This window comes from Bos grunniens, chromosome 5, assembly GCF_055505025.1.
Source record: "Bos grunniens cultivar Pamir isolate PY7600 chromosome 5, Bosgru_T2T1.0, whole genome shotgun sequence".
NCBI classification, from domain to species: Eukaryota; Metazoa; Chordata; class Mammalia; order Artiodactyla; family Bovidae; genus Bos; species Bos grunniens.
The window spans coordinates 85,983,117-85,998,587 of NC_141169.1; the positions used below are offsets into that span (position 1 = coordinate 85,983,117).

Genomic DNA, 15,471 nt, shown 5'->3' on the forward strand with positions numbered 1-15,471 from the left:
GTTAAGACCTATAGCCAAATCATTTTGTGTGTAGCCACTTTGTAGTTTTGTGTCTTTTAAATTATGTTTAGAAGGCAGGAGCTAAGCCATCTTTACATTGATGAGCATTATTTTGCCCAATGCTGCTGCTAAGTCATGTCAGTCATGTCCGACTCTGTGCCACTCCATAGACGGCAGCCCACCAGGCTCCCGTCCCTGGCGTTCCCCAGGCAAGAATACTGGAGTGGGTTGCCAGTTCCTTCTCCAGTGCATGAAAGTGAAAAGTGAAAGTGAAATCACTCAGTCATGTCCGACTCTTCACGACCCCATGGACTGTAGCCTGCCAGGCTTCTCCGTCCATGGGATTTCCTAGGCAAGAACACTGGAGTGGGTTGCCATTGCCTTCTCCTGCCCAATGCTAGGTTGAGCAAAATACTATTATATTATGCTCAGTCATATCTGACTCTTTGCAGCCCTATGGACTGTTGCCTGCCAGGTTCCTCTGTCCATGGGATTCTCCAGGCAAGAATACTAGAGTGGGTTACCACTTCCTACTCCAGGGGGTCTTCCCAACCCAGAGATCAAACCTATGTCTCTTAAGTCTCCTGCATTGGCAGGCAGATTCTTTACCACTAGTGCCACCTGAGAAACCCTAATATTATATTAGATTTTAACAACTAGATGGTGGGGGATTGATAGTTGAAAGAACATAGGTTTTGAAGTAGACCATATCTAGGCCTGATCCCAGCTGTCACTTAACTCCACCAGGATGATGTCTCTGGAGATAAACATAGGTCAAATTTTTAGCACTACATGGAACACAGTGAGCTTTTGACGAATCACACGTACTGTGATTTAACTGGGCTGTTTTGTGTGTCTAATAGGATCACAGAGAATATTCACTTACTCCAAGATGACTCTAGTGCAGGCCTCTCTCAAAATAGTTCTTCTTTGCTAAACAGAAGAATTTCAACGCTCCCTTTTGTGGAGATGGTATCTGTGTAAGGAAACTGCATATCTACTTAACTGCATATCGCCTTTACCACTATGGGGAAGTCTGGGCGCCTGGCTTCTTAGGGAAAGCAAAAGATCATCTTTTTGATAGTTCCTCTTGGTATTAACCTCTCTCTGATATCTAGTTTCCTTATTTGGGGGCAATAAAATCGTTTCTTCTTGCTATTCTCTTTAAGCAACTATGCTAAGCATATTTTTTTCCTTTCACTTCAGTTCAGTTGCAGTCATGTCTGATCCTTTGCAACCCCATAGACTACAGCACACCAGGCTTCCCTGTCCATCACCAACTCCCAGAGCTCGCTCAAACTCAAGTCCATCGAGTTGATGACTTGATGATTTTTTCTTTTAATTTATTCTAATTTCAACTACACCCACATTCATTTATCCAGTCAAAAAGCATGTAAGTGAATGCTCAGTAAAGTATCAGCAGCTATATAAATAGTGATTAACAAAAGATTTAATCCCCATCCTTGTTTAGTATTTAGTATGTTTAGTTTACAAAGTGCACACATTTCAAGAGTTTTCCAAGAAAAGCATAAGAATTAAGGTAAGAGGAAGGATAAGATTGTAAGTCATTTTATATTTAGAGTCTTCTATTCCCTATGACTTCTTTTATTTGAAATTTAATTGACTAGGGCCCAATGCAAAGCGTTGTATACTGAGTTGGAACATAAAGCCCAGTGGGATAGGAGTCAACAGACCCAGCAGCAAGTCCTTCCAATAATAGAGCTATTCATTTGTTGTTGTTGTTGTTGTTGTTCAGTCACTCAGTCATGTCTGACTCTTTGAGACCCCAGGGACTGCAGCATGCCAGGCTTCCCTGTCCTTCACCATCTCCTGGAGCTTGCTCACACTCATGTCCATTGAGTCGGTGATGCCATCCAATTATCTCATCCTCTGCTATCCCCTTCTACTCCTGCAGTCTATCTTTCCCAGCATCAGGGTCTTTTCTAATGAGTCAGCTCTTCACAACAGGTGGCCAAAAGATTGGAGCTTCAGCTTCAGCATCAGTCCTTGCAATGAATATTCAGACTGATTTCCTTTAGGATTGATTGGTTTGTTCTCCTTGCAGTCCAAGAGACTCTCAAGAGTCTTCTCCAACACCACAGTTCAAAAGCATCAATTCTTCAGTGCTCAGCCTTCTTTATGGTCCAACTCTCACACCTGTACATGACTCCTGGAAAAACCATAGCTTTGACTATACAGACCTTTGCTGGCAAAGTAATATCTCTGCTTTTTAATATGTTCTCTAGGTTTGTCATAGCTTTTCTTCCAAGGAGCAAGTGTCTTTTAATTTTACGCTACAGTCACCATCTGCACTGATTTCAAGCCCAAGAAAATAAAGTCTGTCACTCTTTCCATTGTTTTCCCATCTATTTGCCATGAAGTGATGAGACCAGATGCCATGATCTTAGTTTTTTGAATGTTGAGTTCTAGCCAGCATTTTCCACTCTCCTCTTTCACCTTCATCAAGAGGCTCCTTAGTTCCTCCTCACTTTCTGCCATAAAGGTGGTGTCGTCTGCATATCTGAGGTTACAGAGCTATCCATATGTTTTCCATTAATAACTCAAAACTTGATCAATTCAGTTTATATTCTTTTGCTTCAGTCCTCTGTAAAATTATGCAGCTTTGTGGAATGATCTCTAATGCTCCTTCTGGTTAAAAGAATTCTATATTCTGATTCCAAACTCCTTCTCTAGGAAAAATAACTCATTGTTTGGGTTTCCATAGATTTCAAGCTTACTACTTGCAATTTTGAATATATAGGTCAATCTCACACTATTTCACAATTCAGAATTGTCAAACAAAATGGTCCCCCTGAAAAATTGTCACCTGAAATCAATGTATACAACTTGAAAAAAAGTAAACAGAATGCCATGGCAAATTACAAACATGTTATATACATAAAGTAGGGGTCTCTTATACATAAAGGATCATCACCTGGAAAGAAATTCTTTTCTGAAATAAAAATATTCCAGCCTGAATCTCTTCAAAATGTCTATCAATTTGGCAAACTCTCTATCAAGGGATTCTTTATGGTTTCTCAAGTCGTTCAGCATTAAGATGCAAAGATTTAGCTTCTCCTCCATGATATATCTGAATTCCTATAAGAAGAATCACAAAACAAGTTCCACTGTTCCAATGTTAAATATAAAGAAATAACAGGCAATAGAAAATGTTCTGGACATTCCAACACCAGCAGCATTCACTGTTATTGAACTCTAAAATTCTAATCGAACAGATGTCAATTCTCAGTTGCCTAAAGATGGATGATGCTGTGGACTGATGACCCCAATTTAACAAGTACATATTGGGTACACACAGTGTGCCTAAAATTGAGCTTTGTTCTCTTTTTCTTAAGATAAGTGGCCATTTCATCAATAATCACAGTAGCTTTATTAATAGAATAGAATGGGACTAGGAAATGCAGTAAAATCAGTATTTGTTGATTACCATATTCAAAACCATATTAAAAACCTTTTAAAAAGGTAAGATTGACAAAAGGGCTGATATTAACACTCCAGAGTTTTCAACATTTACTTCTTGCTTTAGCTTAACTTAGGGGGCTGATAGATGTTAGGAAGTTGTAAAGTACAGATAGTAAGTTATGAATAAATTTAAGAGATTTCTTTTTATATGTTTCCAGTCTAACAAAACTTGGGAATAGCTACCTAAAATGTTTCCACATTCTGATATTCTGCTAACTTCTGGTATAATAAAACTGTCAAAGTCTCAAAAATAAGATTCTTCTGCACAATAATCGTTCTATCAGAGAGAATTTTGAAAAGCCAAGGAAAAATTCAAGCTTAGACCAGCCAGTTCTCACAAGGATTCAAATAAAATACACTATTAATTTACATCTTATTTACTGTTTGTCTCTCCAATGCATATCCCATATCCTCACATTCACTCACACTTTTCATATCACACTCTTACTCTCACCCATATACACAACCTTATGCACACCCCCAGATGCAAACTCTACACACATAGTCAGAATAAGAAGGCATAACACTGCAATGAAATCTTAGAAATGATACTGTGTATAATAAGTGCTACCTGGGTTTAGAATGTAGAAGATAAACCAGGAAAATCACAAAATTCAGAACACTTACAGTAAGCTTGTTCTCCCACTTTTCTTTCACAGTAATCTCTGGATTAGTTACCCACAGTAGAAAATGATCAATTAGTGTTTCAACTTCAGAAACATCTTCATGCTGAAAAAGAATTCCATACCTTCAAATAGGAATTCAGTGAAAGGCATATAAAAAGAAGTAATTTAGACAAGGTTTAATATAGGCAATTTAGAAAGCCATCAGAGAGAATTCCTTGTTATCTAATGCCACCCAGTGACTTTCCTTTATCCCAGGATGTTGCCATGCGAAGATGCTAACTCTCTACTCTACATATGCTGAATAAATCAGTTAAAACTATTTTCCAGAACAACACCTACCCATTTTATTCCCCTCTCAAATAGAAGGAAGCAAGCATTTTCATGGATATTTTTTCATTCATTAAATTAATGCACGATGCTGGATGCTTGGGGCTGGTGCACTGGGACGACCCAGAGGGATGGTGTGGGGAGGGAGGAGGGAGGAGGGTTCAGGATGGGGAACACATGTATATTAATTAAATAATTTTCTATTAAAGAAAAAAAAAGAAAAAAATCAATATGGAAATTATCAAAAAAAAAAAGAAAAAAAAACTCAACATTCAGAAAACGAAAAAAAAAAAATTAAATATTATCTACTTTTTATTTTCTTGGGCTCCAAAATCACTACAGACAGTGACTGCAGCCATGAAATTAAAAGACGCTTGCTACTTGGAAGAAAAGCTATGACAAACCTAGATAGCATATTAAAAAGCAGAGATAACCACTTTGCAGACAAAGGTCCATATAGCCAAAGCTATTGTTTTTCCAGTAGTCATGTACAGATGTGAGAGTTGGAGCATAAAGAATGCTGAGCACCAAAAAACTGATGTTTTCAAATCATGGTGCTGGAGAAGACTCTTGAGAGTTCCTTGGACTGCAAGGAGATCAAACTAGTAAATCCCAAAGGAAATCAACCCTGAGTATTCATTGGAAGGACTGATACTGAAGCTCCAATACTTTGGCCACCTGCAAAAAGTCAACTCATTGGAAAAGACTCTGATGCTGGGAAAGATTAAAGGCAGGAGGAGAAGGGAGCGGCAGAGGATGAGACGGTTGGATGGCATCACCGACTTAACGGACATGTGTTTGAGCAAGCTCTGGGAAACAGTGAAGGATAGGGAAGCCTGGCATGCTGCAGGCTATGGGTCAAACACGATTTAGTGACTAAACAACAACAGTGTGCTTGACACTGTGAAAGGAACTGGAAATACCTACATGAAAATGCTGCTCTCAGCTTTCTCTGATCATCTAGGATTCCCAGGCAAAAATCGAGATAGAGACTTTCCTGGTAATCCAGTGGTTAAGAACTTTTCTTCCAATGCAGGTGACGGGGGTTCAATCCCTAGTCGAGGAACTGAGATCCCACATGCTACAAAGCACGTGCACCACAATGCTTGAGCCCTCTTGCCACAACTACACGGCCCACGTGCTCTGGAACCCACGTACCACAACTAGCGAGAAGCTCGTGTGCTACAACAAACGATCCCTTGTGCTACAACTAAGCCCCAACACCCAAAAATAAATGAAGAAATGTTTTTTTTTAATTAAAATGGAAAAAGAAGTACTAGTCATTAGCTAGAAGGAGTTCAATAGTCTTCAGCCCTCTGATATTAAAGATTAACTTGTAGGGAATATAAGCTCAAGCAATCTATACCTAATGGTCAGCCTGTTAGTCCTGATTGACCCAGAATTAGAAGATACACATTAGGAAGATTTGAGAAAAATCTTTTCAATTCATAGTAGGATATATTTTGTTCTCAACACATAGATACGTCTGTGCTCAGCAAACAGGCTGTAGGTCAGTTATCTGTAGATCTTGCTGGCCAGTGAAACAGCATACGATATGCAGATGTTATACAATACCAGATTCTGAAGCGTAGCTGTGAACTCCACTCCCTTTTGTTCAAGTTCTCTCAGTAACAGCAGCATTTCTTCATCCATTATCATGTCCAGAGATGACAAGCTGATTAAATTGCACTGCCACTCAGTTTCATTGTTCTGAAACAATTACCAAAATGTCCACAACCTTGTCATCCTAATAAAGAATATTCATTATTTTTATTTTATGAAAATGATGCCCATGGGTCAATGTAATGATCCCCATCAAACACTCTAAATTATCTTATGAAATCCTCGTGCGTGCATGCTAAAGTCACTCAATCGTGTCTGACTCTTTATGGCCCCGTGGACTGTAGCCAGCCAGGCTCCTCTATCCATGGGATTCTCCAGGCAAGAATACTGGAGTGGGTTGCCATGCTCTCCTCCAGGGGATCTTCCTGACCCAGGGATTAAGACCATATCTCTTACATCATTACATCTCTTACATCTTACCTGCATTGGCAGGCGGGTTCTCTACCCATAGCGCCACCTGGAACTACTTCTACACACCACCCCTCCCCAAACTGCTCATTTCCTCTCTTGGATGCCTTCAGCTTAACATTTACTCATTCTTAAAGGACACTCATATATCTAATAGATAACATTTACGTTTACATGATATAAACTTCTACAGCTCTAATTTTATGAAAAGAAGCAACAGGAAAGAAATTCTCAGAAAAAGAAAACTGCTGGTCACGGGAGGGTGCATTCAACAAATCCCACTGAAAACAGACTGATGTTTTTGTCTCTCTTCCACTCATAGAAGATGCTCTCAGATGATGTTTCACAAAGCAAGTTTCTCATACTTCTCTCCAAGTCTCTGCGTCCTCTCATACTTTAGATATATGACAACAGCACGTTTAACTTCCTCCTTGCTGTCAGTTGGAAAAAAGTGATTGGGCTCTTATTCCAGATTCCAATTAGAAGGCAAAGACTTCCTAATCCAATAGTGAGATAAACTTCAGCACCAGAATGTTGCCAGCTGTTTAACCTCTGTTCAGAATTATAAAACTTTACAGGCTGGCATCTTGGCATCACTATTACCTCAGAGGACAGGGGATAAAAACACATCGCTATGGTAGATTAGCCACCATGTCATTCAGTCTGGCAGTTCGGCTTGGTTTCAAAAGCACACTAAAAAAAATGACGCGTCTTTGCAACAGAATGTCAGGAAAGCACAGGCCTCAGCAGAACGTTCAAGATTGCCTGAGAATGCCTTAGGTGAAGCAACATATGTCGCCCTGCATCCTTGGCAGGAGATATTCAAATGATATTTGCCCCAAGGACATTCTCTCCTTTCAAGGTCATAGCACAGCTGTCAACAGGAGGACATTCTGGACAAATCTATCATCTACCAACATGGGAAGACCATCCAAGTAGTGAAAGAAAGCAATCTGCCAGAAAACATTTCCTAGCATTCCAAGCACACAACTGGAAAGTGCAAAGGAACAAAAATATACTAGGGAGTCAGGTTCCAACATTGCATTCACAAGAAGGCGTGTGACTGTTTCCACCCCTGTTGTAAAGCACTACCAACAGGCTGGAGGTTTTAAGGCACTAATTCATTTTGCTATTTTAAAATTAACCCCAAATATATAAAAATGCTAATTTATGTTCAGAATATAATAATCAGTGTCATTAATTTAAGTCGGTACAATTATATTCTCAAGCAAAGAAATTTCATGTTTCTGCATAAAACAATGTAAATGAAACAAGTAAATTTTTGGTAGATACATTTACTTTGGGACTTGAAGAAATACTAAAAATAGTCCATGATCTCTACCACAATCTTTCAGACCCCAGGCTGGGGATCACTGCAGGTAGTCCTGAAAAATATCAAGATAGTAAAGATTTCTTGAGAATTCCCTGGCAGTCCAGTGGGTAGGATCCCACGCTCTCACTGCCAAGGACTTGGGTACGAACCCTCCTTGGGGAACTAAGATCATGCATGCCATGTGGCCAAATATATGTGTGTGTGTGTGTGTGCACACTGTATCTGTGTGTATACAAATATATCAAGATTTTTAAAGTCCAGATTCACTGAACACACATTTCCATACCCCATGCTGGAGTCTCACTATAGTTTTCAGCCATAACTTGAAAAAGATTCACTCTTCCAGGATAAGAAACTTTAGACTTAGGTTCCACAAACTATCAGTGGAGTCCCTCAAAATGTCATGGGTGATCTTCAGCAAGATATAGACCTTTACTTAATAGCAAGCTATTGCACATGCTGATTGTTTTTGTAAAGGTTTCCATTTGATGGTAATTACCTACCTCTGCAGACTGAGCAAGAATGAGTTCGCAGTGTAGCGATTTTACTCCTTCAGAGTCGACAATTTTATGCTCTCCACTGACATTTAATTGCATTCCATTTCTTAAAAAAAAACAACAGTAGTCTGGTCTGGTTAGGTATGCCTTATGTTTTAAGTCACAAGAATAAGATTTATTTATCACCAAACGGTAAGCACTTATGTGTGCTGTATAAGGACGTCATAAGGTACGTAAGACTACAGAGAGAAACAGAGGTAGTCTTTGCCCTCCAGGTGCTGCACACACTAGTGATTCTAGGTCGTTGCAACCAGGTAAGCCATACTTTCTTTTTAAGAATTGGAGCCAATAGTTGAATTTTTAAATGTTTCACTAAAAATCTAGATGTCTTGCTTTTCTTTAAACAATCAGAATATGTGGTCACACTGGGTCCATATATTCTTAATGTAACAACTATCTGGAGCTAAGCAGAGTAACACCCCGTCTTTACCTGGCTAAGGTACTTTCGTTTTCACCCCCCTAATATAAGTATGTGCGCTTACCCCACTGACTTTACTCGTTTTGCTGCTTATGGACTTCTGGACTAGCATGTTATACAAAATCAGAATCAAATGATAACACAAGGTAGAGTGTGTCAGGAAAAAGGTAAAAACAACATGCCATGCATGCACTCAGAAAGATTACTTAATCTCAAGACATGAGAAAAGTAAGGGTGAGTGAGGAAGGTTGATGGAAAACGTGTGAAGGAATCTGTACTCTTAGGAGAGAAGCTGAGAAAACATCACAAAGTTATAGGAGGTAAGAACGTGGCATGTTCAAAGAACTGCACACAGCTCAGCCAGTGAATACTGTGGAGTGGGGGACACGTGACGGAAAGTCAGTGAGAGGTTACTCTGTACTTACATGATGAATTCCTGTTGTAAGTGCTGTAACTCTTGAGCCAGCTTGTTTTTCTCCCCTCGTAAGTTCTGGAATCACACACAACATTAGGCTGCCCATGTTACTCTACTGGGACATTCACATTTCCGTTTAAAATCCCCACCTTGCAAGTTGTGAGATTATTATGGTATACCTCAATAATGCTTCCATATTCTATGATCGTTGACTTAAGCTCTTCTATACTTACATCCTTCTGAAAAGTAGGAGAGAGAATTAATAGCAAATAAATGTATGAGTTTACCAAATCATATTTACTAGACTAGCAATCTGAGTCAAAGAAGAATTATATATGCCTAATGATGTGATGAGACCTACGAATCTCATGATTTGAAAATTCAGCTAGTCTGGGTTTGTGATTAAAACTACAGAAAAACATAAGGGGTAGCAAGGCATCTATTATCTGACTGTGTTATTATGTTCTATCTGCCTGGTCCAGTGAAATCATACCCTGAAAGGCAATGTTAAAATCCAAGTCAAAATTTTATTACTACGGCCTATTTAAGGAAAAAAAAAAAAAAAAGCAGTTTTTACCTGCAAAATGACTAATAAATTATAAAAGCATCCAATTTTACCCAGTTCAAACCATATCTTTTAAAAATCATAGTTTGTACTCCAAGACTAGAGAGTACAGTCAGTGCCTGACCTGTAGTTGTGTCCCATGAATGGCATGATGCCTGGGGCCTGAGAAGTATCTTACGAGTGCTGGGCGGGAGTGCAGAGTGGTGGAAGGACTAAAGTTATGGAGGAAGTGAGCAGTCATGGCTACTACAATGTCACTACATGGGGAGAGACTGCCCATGAGGAGGAGACACAGTTGGTACCATAGTCAGTATTCTGGTCAATGTCCACAAGCTAAGGATGCCTTTGAAATGTCATAAACTGCAGGGAAAGGAAGTGAAATACTGCTCCTCCTTCCCCTTCCTGTCTTTGAACGTGGAAGCTTATTAACTTGGGCTGCGTCCTTTCTGTGTCTCTTAAAACCACCAAATCAGCATCGCTGTAGCCAGGAAAGTTTGTTACCAAATAGGCTATGATCATGAGAGACAAATATAAATAGAGTAATATTTATCTATCAAATTAATCAGTCAAACTAGGTAGAACATAACTCGGGATATATTGTTTTTCCCTGAAATGAATGACTGTACATTTGTTAATGTTATGAATTAAAACTTCATCATCACAGGGAGTTTCCGGTTGGTCCAACGGTTAAGACTCCATGCTTCCACAGCAGGGGCGTGGGTTCAATTAAAGACAAAAGACAAACAAAACAAAACACTTCATCACCACTATTTAGCCAATGACTGGCAAATTGGCATACTAATATTGTTGAATAAAGGAATGAATATCACCAGAATTTACAGAGGATATGTTAAATATCCCAAGTGGAAAAGTCAATATTCTTCACTCAGAAGAACAATTTTTATTCTTACAAATAAAGAAATGCCTTATGACAGAATATTAGAATCAGATATTTTAACAGGGGTGGAGTTATGCAAATATCATCGCCTTCCTCTATTACTTGGAGGGAGTCTCCAGGATTCCATGGACAGAGACAGTACCAACCTTCTGTAAACTTGCATCTGTATTAAGCAAAGTGTTTTCATACATGTGTAACTGCATCTGAAAAGAAACACATTTAGGGAAGGCCACTAGGACATTGCTTTGGTAAAAGACAATGCCACAAAATCATGGCACAATCAGGAGACATGTTTCTGAAGCATTTTTTTATATGCATGCATTTTTCACTTTATAAAGAGCCTTCCCATTAGCCTCACAACAACCCTCAAGGCCAAGGTTACTGCCCTCTCTCTCAGCACTATCCAGAGATTTGCCCGATGTTACACCTAGTAAGTGACAGAACAGAGCCTAGAATCTGAGTCTCCAATTTCAGCCAAGGGCTCTTCCCACTGTTTCACACTTCACATAATAAAAGGACATAGAGTGTGTTCATTTTTTGGTGAAAAGAAAAATCTAGGTAGGACATGAACACAGACTCCATATGAGCATGCAAAAGGCTCTTCCTCTTTTAAAAAACAGTGTAAAAATGTTCAAGCTTTCTTTTAGCAAAGTGAATATTAAGGATATTATCAGTTTAAACCAAATGCAAGCTTGTTGGCATAGACTCCTAAGTAGGATGTAATTGAGAAAAATGTGTATTGTTTGAATGGAAAACTTGGAAAAATAATAGCATAGTCAGAAGTAGAATTGTCATCATAATCATACATGTTTGATATTCCTTTATAGTCCTCAAGGTATTTTCACATAATCCTTTCATTTGAGTTTCCAACAAGCTTGTGGATGAGGTACCCATTTAATAGATGGAAAAACTGAGATTTAAAGAAGTTAACTAATTGCTTGGGGTTAAAAGCTTTTACCCTGGAGAAGAAAATGGCAACCCACAGTATTCTTGCCTGGAGAATCCCCATGGACAGAGGAGCCTGGCAGGCTACAGTCCATGGGGTCATAAGAGTTAGACAAGACTTAGTGACTAAACCACCACTGCCATAAAGCTTTTAACTTGAGAAGACAGGATTTGAATCCACATCTTCTCTGGCTCTTACCACTAGTTTATGGCAGTTATATTTTCTAAAACAGTCATTCCTAGAATAAAATCAGTGTTTAATGTCTACATTATAATGGCTATAATATATGTATATGTACATACACACATGGAATTGAGTGTCTGCTAGGAAAAGTGAGAATTCCACATATAGATATGAATTTTAAGTACATCATCATTTCAAACATATAATAAAGCAAAAAATACTGTTCAAATAAACCATCAGAGATAACAAAAAGCATGACACAAATTCCTGAATTTAGTAATAGTCACTTCCTGTTTCCTGATAATAAAATATGGCAGATATAACAAAAATATACACTAAATAGATACTTTTATCAATATAGATTAAAAAATCATTTTTGTAAGATATAATTTCTTTATTCAATAGAGTTGAATTAAAAAATCAAGATGGACTTTTTTCCATCTCTCATTTTTTACATTAAGAAGGTACAATAGCTGAACTTTTCCCTAACTTAATAATTTGAAAAATTAGATACTATTAAATTAGAAATTGTCACTAGAATAAAAAATATAAATAATAGCAAATGGTGGCAAGGATGTGGAGTAATTTGAACCCTCATACATAGCTAATGGAAATGTAAAATGGTATAGCTACTTTGGAAAAACATCTGGCAGTTCCTCAAAAGGTTAAACATAGTTATCATATGATGTAGTAATTTGACTCTTAGATACATACTCAAGAGAAATTAAAACTTACATCCACACAAAAATTTATACATGAATATTCATAGCACCATTACTCATTATAGTAAAAAGAAAAAAAAAGTAGGAACAGCTTAAATGTCCAGCAATTGATGAATGAACAAAATGTGCTATATTCCTATAATGGACTATTATTCAGCAATACAAGGAAATGAAGCAATGATATATGCTACGACATGAATGAACTCTTAATACACTAGTCTCAGTGAAGAAAGCCAGTCACAAAAGACAATATAATGTATATGACCCCATTTATATGAAATGCCCAGAATAACTAAATCTATGGAGATAGAAAGCTGATTAGTGTTTGTCTAGTGTTGGGAAAGAATGGAAAATGACCGCTAAAGGGATTTCTTTTTGGATGATAAAAGTATTTTAAAATTGGTTTTGGTAATGGTTGCACAACTCTGAATATATTAATACTAAAAACCACTGACTCTGAGTGAATTTAATGGCATATGTGTTATGTATCAGTAAAGCTGCTACATTAAAAAAGCAGAAGCTGTCTTTTATATAACTCAGACATCTAGAGTACAAATTTCAAAATTTATAATGAAAGGTCATTGTGTCAATGAGTCACAAACACCTTCATAAAGTAATATTAATTTGATGCAAGAAAATATTTTACCAGTATTTGAGAAGTGCTTACTTGGTGCTCTTTCTCAGTTTTAGACAAGTCCTCAATCTTCTCTTCCAATTTATATATATCCATAATGTTCTTAGCATTCTAATGTAAAGTAAGATAGTATTCTTAGATTTAGACCAAAAAAAACATAAAAGGACATCACAAAGTCTTTTTTAGAAAGTGATATTTTCATCATTGACATCGTAATCCATTTTAAACTAAGGGACAGAACTTTAGACTTTGTCCAAAAATAACAATCTTTTTAATGTGATCATCCAGGAATATTCTCAGTATTCCCTTCTTATTTTCCATTCTATCTGGGCCACTCACTCCCTAGACATACCTTCAGATTTGTCATTACAGCAACTGTGACCCTTCTGTTACCTTAATTGCAAAAGCATTTTGCAATTAAACTCTTCAACCATTTCTTCTTGTCTTTCCAGATTACTTCTTTGTGCATCAACAAACCTTCAGTCCCCACTGGAACCTGCAATCCAATGATCCCACTACTTTCTCATTACCCTACCACCTTCCTATGAACTCAGTCACCTCTTGACTCAGCTTAAATTCTTTCACGGCCAATCATTACAATCTCTTACTTCCACATCCCTTCAATCCCCTTGGCTCTCCCCTATTTCTTAGTATTTTCTTAATTTCAGATTGCCATCCACTCCATGCCAGCACCTTTTCTGATAATGATTGTTAAAGAGAAATACAAATAAACCAATAGGTCACATATTAAATTTGTAAGCTTTAATCTCAAGGTTTTCTGGTGATTATATCATATCTATTCAAATGGCCATTTGCCTAAAGCAAGGATTTGCAAACTGTACCAACTACCGTTCTCCATTTTCAGAGACCAACTCTGACTACTTGGTTTTATAAATAAAGCTTTATTAAGACACAACTGAGCCCATTGTTTTCAGATTGTCCTTAGCCGCCTTCACCTTGCAATGGCAGAAGTGAGTGGTTGTGACAAAGTCCTTCTAGCCAGGCAAGCTTAAAAATATTTACTATCATGTCCTTCACAAAAAGTTTGCCAATTCCTGGCCTATTTCATTCTTTATCTCTCCTTGAACTTCCAATACCTCCTCCAACATCCTCACTCTCAGCCAATGACTTTGCTCTGTATTTCACTGAGACATTAGAAACTATTCAGTTCAGTTCAGTCGCTCAGTCATGTCCAACTTTTTGCAAGCCCATGGACTGCAGCATGCCAGGCCTCCCTGTCCATCGCCAACTCCTGAAGTTTACTCAAACTCATGTCCATTGAGTTGGTGATGCCATCCAACCATCTCATCCTCTGTTGTCCCCTTCTCCTCCTGCCTTCAGTCTTTCCCAGCATCAGGGTCTTTTCAAGCAAGTCAAGTCTTCGCATCAGGTGGCCAAAGTATTGGAGTTTCAGCTTCAGCATCAGTCCTTTCAATCAATATTCAGGACTGATCTCCTTTAGGATGGACTGGTTGGATCTCCTTGCAGTCCAAGGGACTCTCTAATAGAAACTACTAGAAGTGAATTTTACATATTACTTGGATATATAATAAATATTTTGGGATATTATAAAGCATTTACTGACCTGAATACTTTATCCACTACTTTTGTTCCTGCTTCAGTCTAAGCCTTCACTGACTTTTGCCTGCTTTAATATTAATACAAGAGCCTCCTAATTGGTCTCCTCACTTCTTCCCTCGCCCCACAGTTGATTCTAAAGCCAGGAGCCAGAGAAATCTTGGTAAAACTGAAATTATATGATGTTACTCCTCTGCTCAAAACTGTTCAGCAGCTCCCATCTCACTCAGCATAAACAACCAGAGTCCAAACAATGCCTTTATAAGATCCTGGGGGTCCAGGTCCCCACAACTCTCTGTAGCACCTTGTAGTACTTGTTCCCTCTGCTCCAGCCACAATGATCTTGTTATCCCTTAAAAATGGTGGGCAGGCTACAGCCTGAGGACTTTGGACTTGCTATCTCCTCTGCCATGAGTGTTCTTCAAGATGAGCCTCATAGTTTTTAACCAAAAATTAACTTCACAGTTCTACTTTTCCTAACCACCCAATAAGCTAGAGTTTATAAGGTAAACCTTTATTTTTATGTTTTTGACCACAAGGCAGGTGGAATTTTAGCTCCAAGACTAGGCATCAAACCCACATCCCCTGCATTGAAAGGTGGAGTCTTGACCACTGGACCACCAGGGAAGTCCCCTAACCACCCTAGTTTAAATTGCTGTTTTCTGTTCTTCTTCTCTCGGTGGCACTAATCTCATCTAACATGCTAGTTTCACACAGGCTATTTTGTTTAAGTCCATATTCACTTAGAATAGAGT

The 15,471-nt window shown here is 38.2% G+C and overlaps 1 protein-coding gene across 11 annotated transcripts in view; it reads right to left on the minus strand.

The window, feature by feature from the left end:
• Positions 1-15,471, minus strand: part of IRAG2 (inositol 1,4,5-triphosphate receptor associated 2) — a 109,385-nt gene that overhangs the window by 62,417 nt on the left and 31,497 nt on the right. For 6 of the 11 annotated variants that reach the window (XM_086401689.1, XM_086401692.1, XM_086401690.1 and 3 more), the window contains 8 exons: positions 13,172-13,249; positions 10,800-10,856; positions 9,370-9,429; positions 9,201-9,265; positions 8,304-8,403; positions 6,012-6,146; positions 4,111-4,212; positions 2,936-3,099 (listed from right to left, as the gene is read on the minus strand). In XM_086401689.1, coding sequence (XP_086257815.1) covers positions 2,936-3,099; positions 4,111-4,212; positions 6,012-6,146; positions 8,304-8,403; positions 9,201-9,265; positions 9,370-9,429; positions 10,800-10,856; positions 13,172-13,249 — 761 coding nt within the window. The remainder of the gene's footprint in view (positions 1-2,935; positions 3,100-4,110; positions 4,213-6,011; positions 6,147-8,303; positions 8,404-9,200; positions 9,266-9,369; positions 9,430-10,799; positions 10,857-13,171; positions 13,250-15,471) is intronic. The other 5 variants (XM_086401696.1, XM_086401694.1, XM_086401695.1 and 2 more) reach the window with 5 other exon arrangements.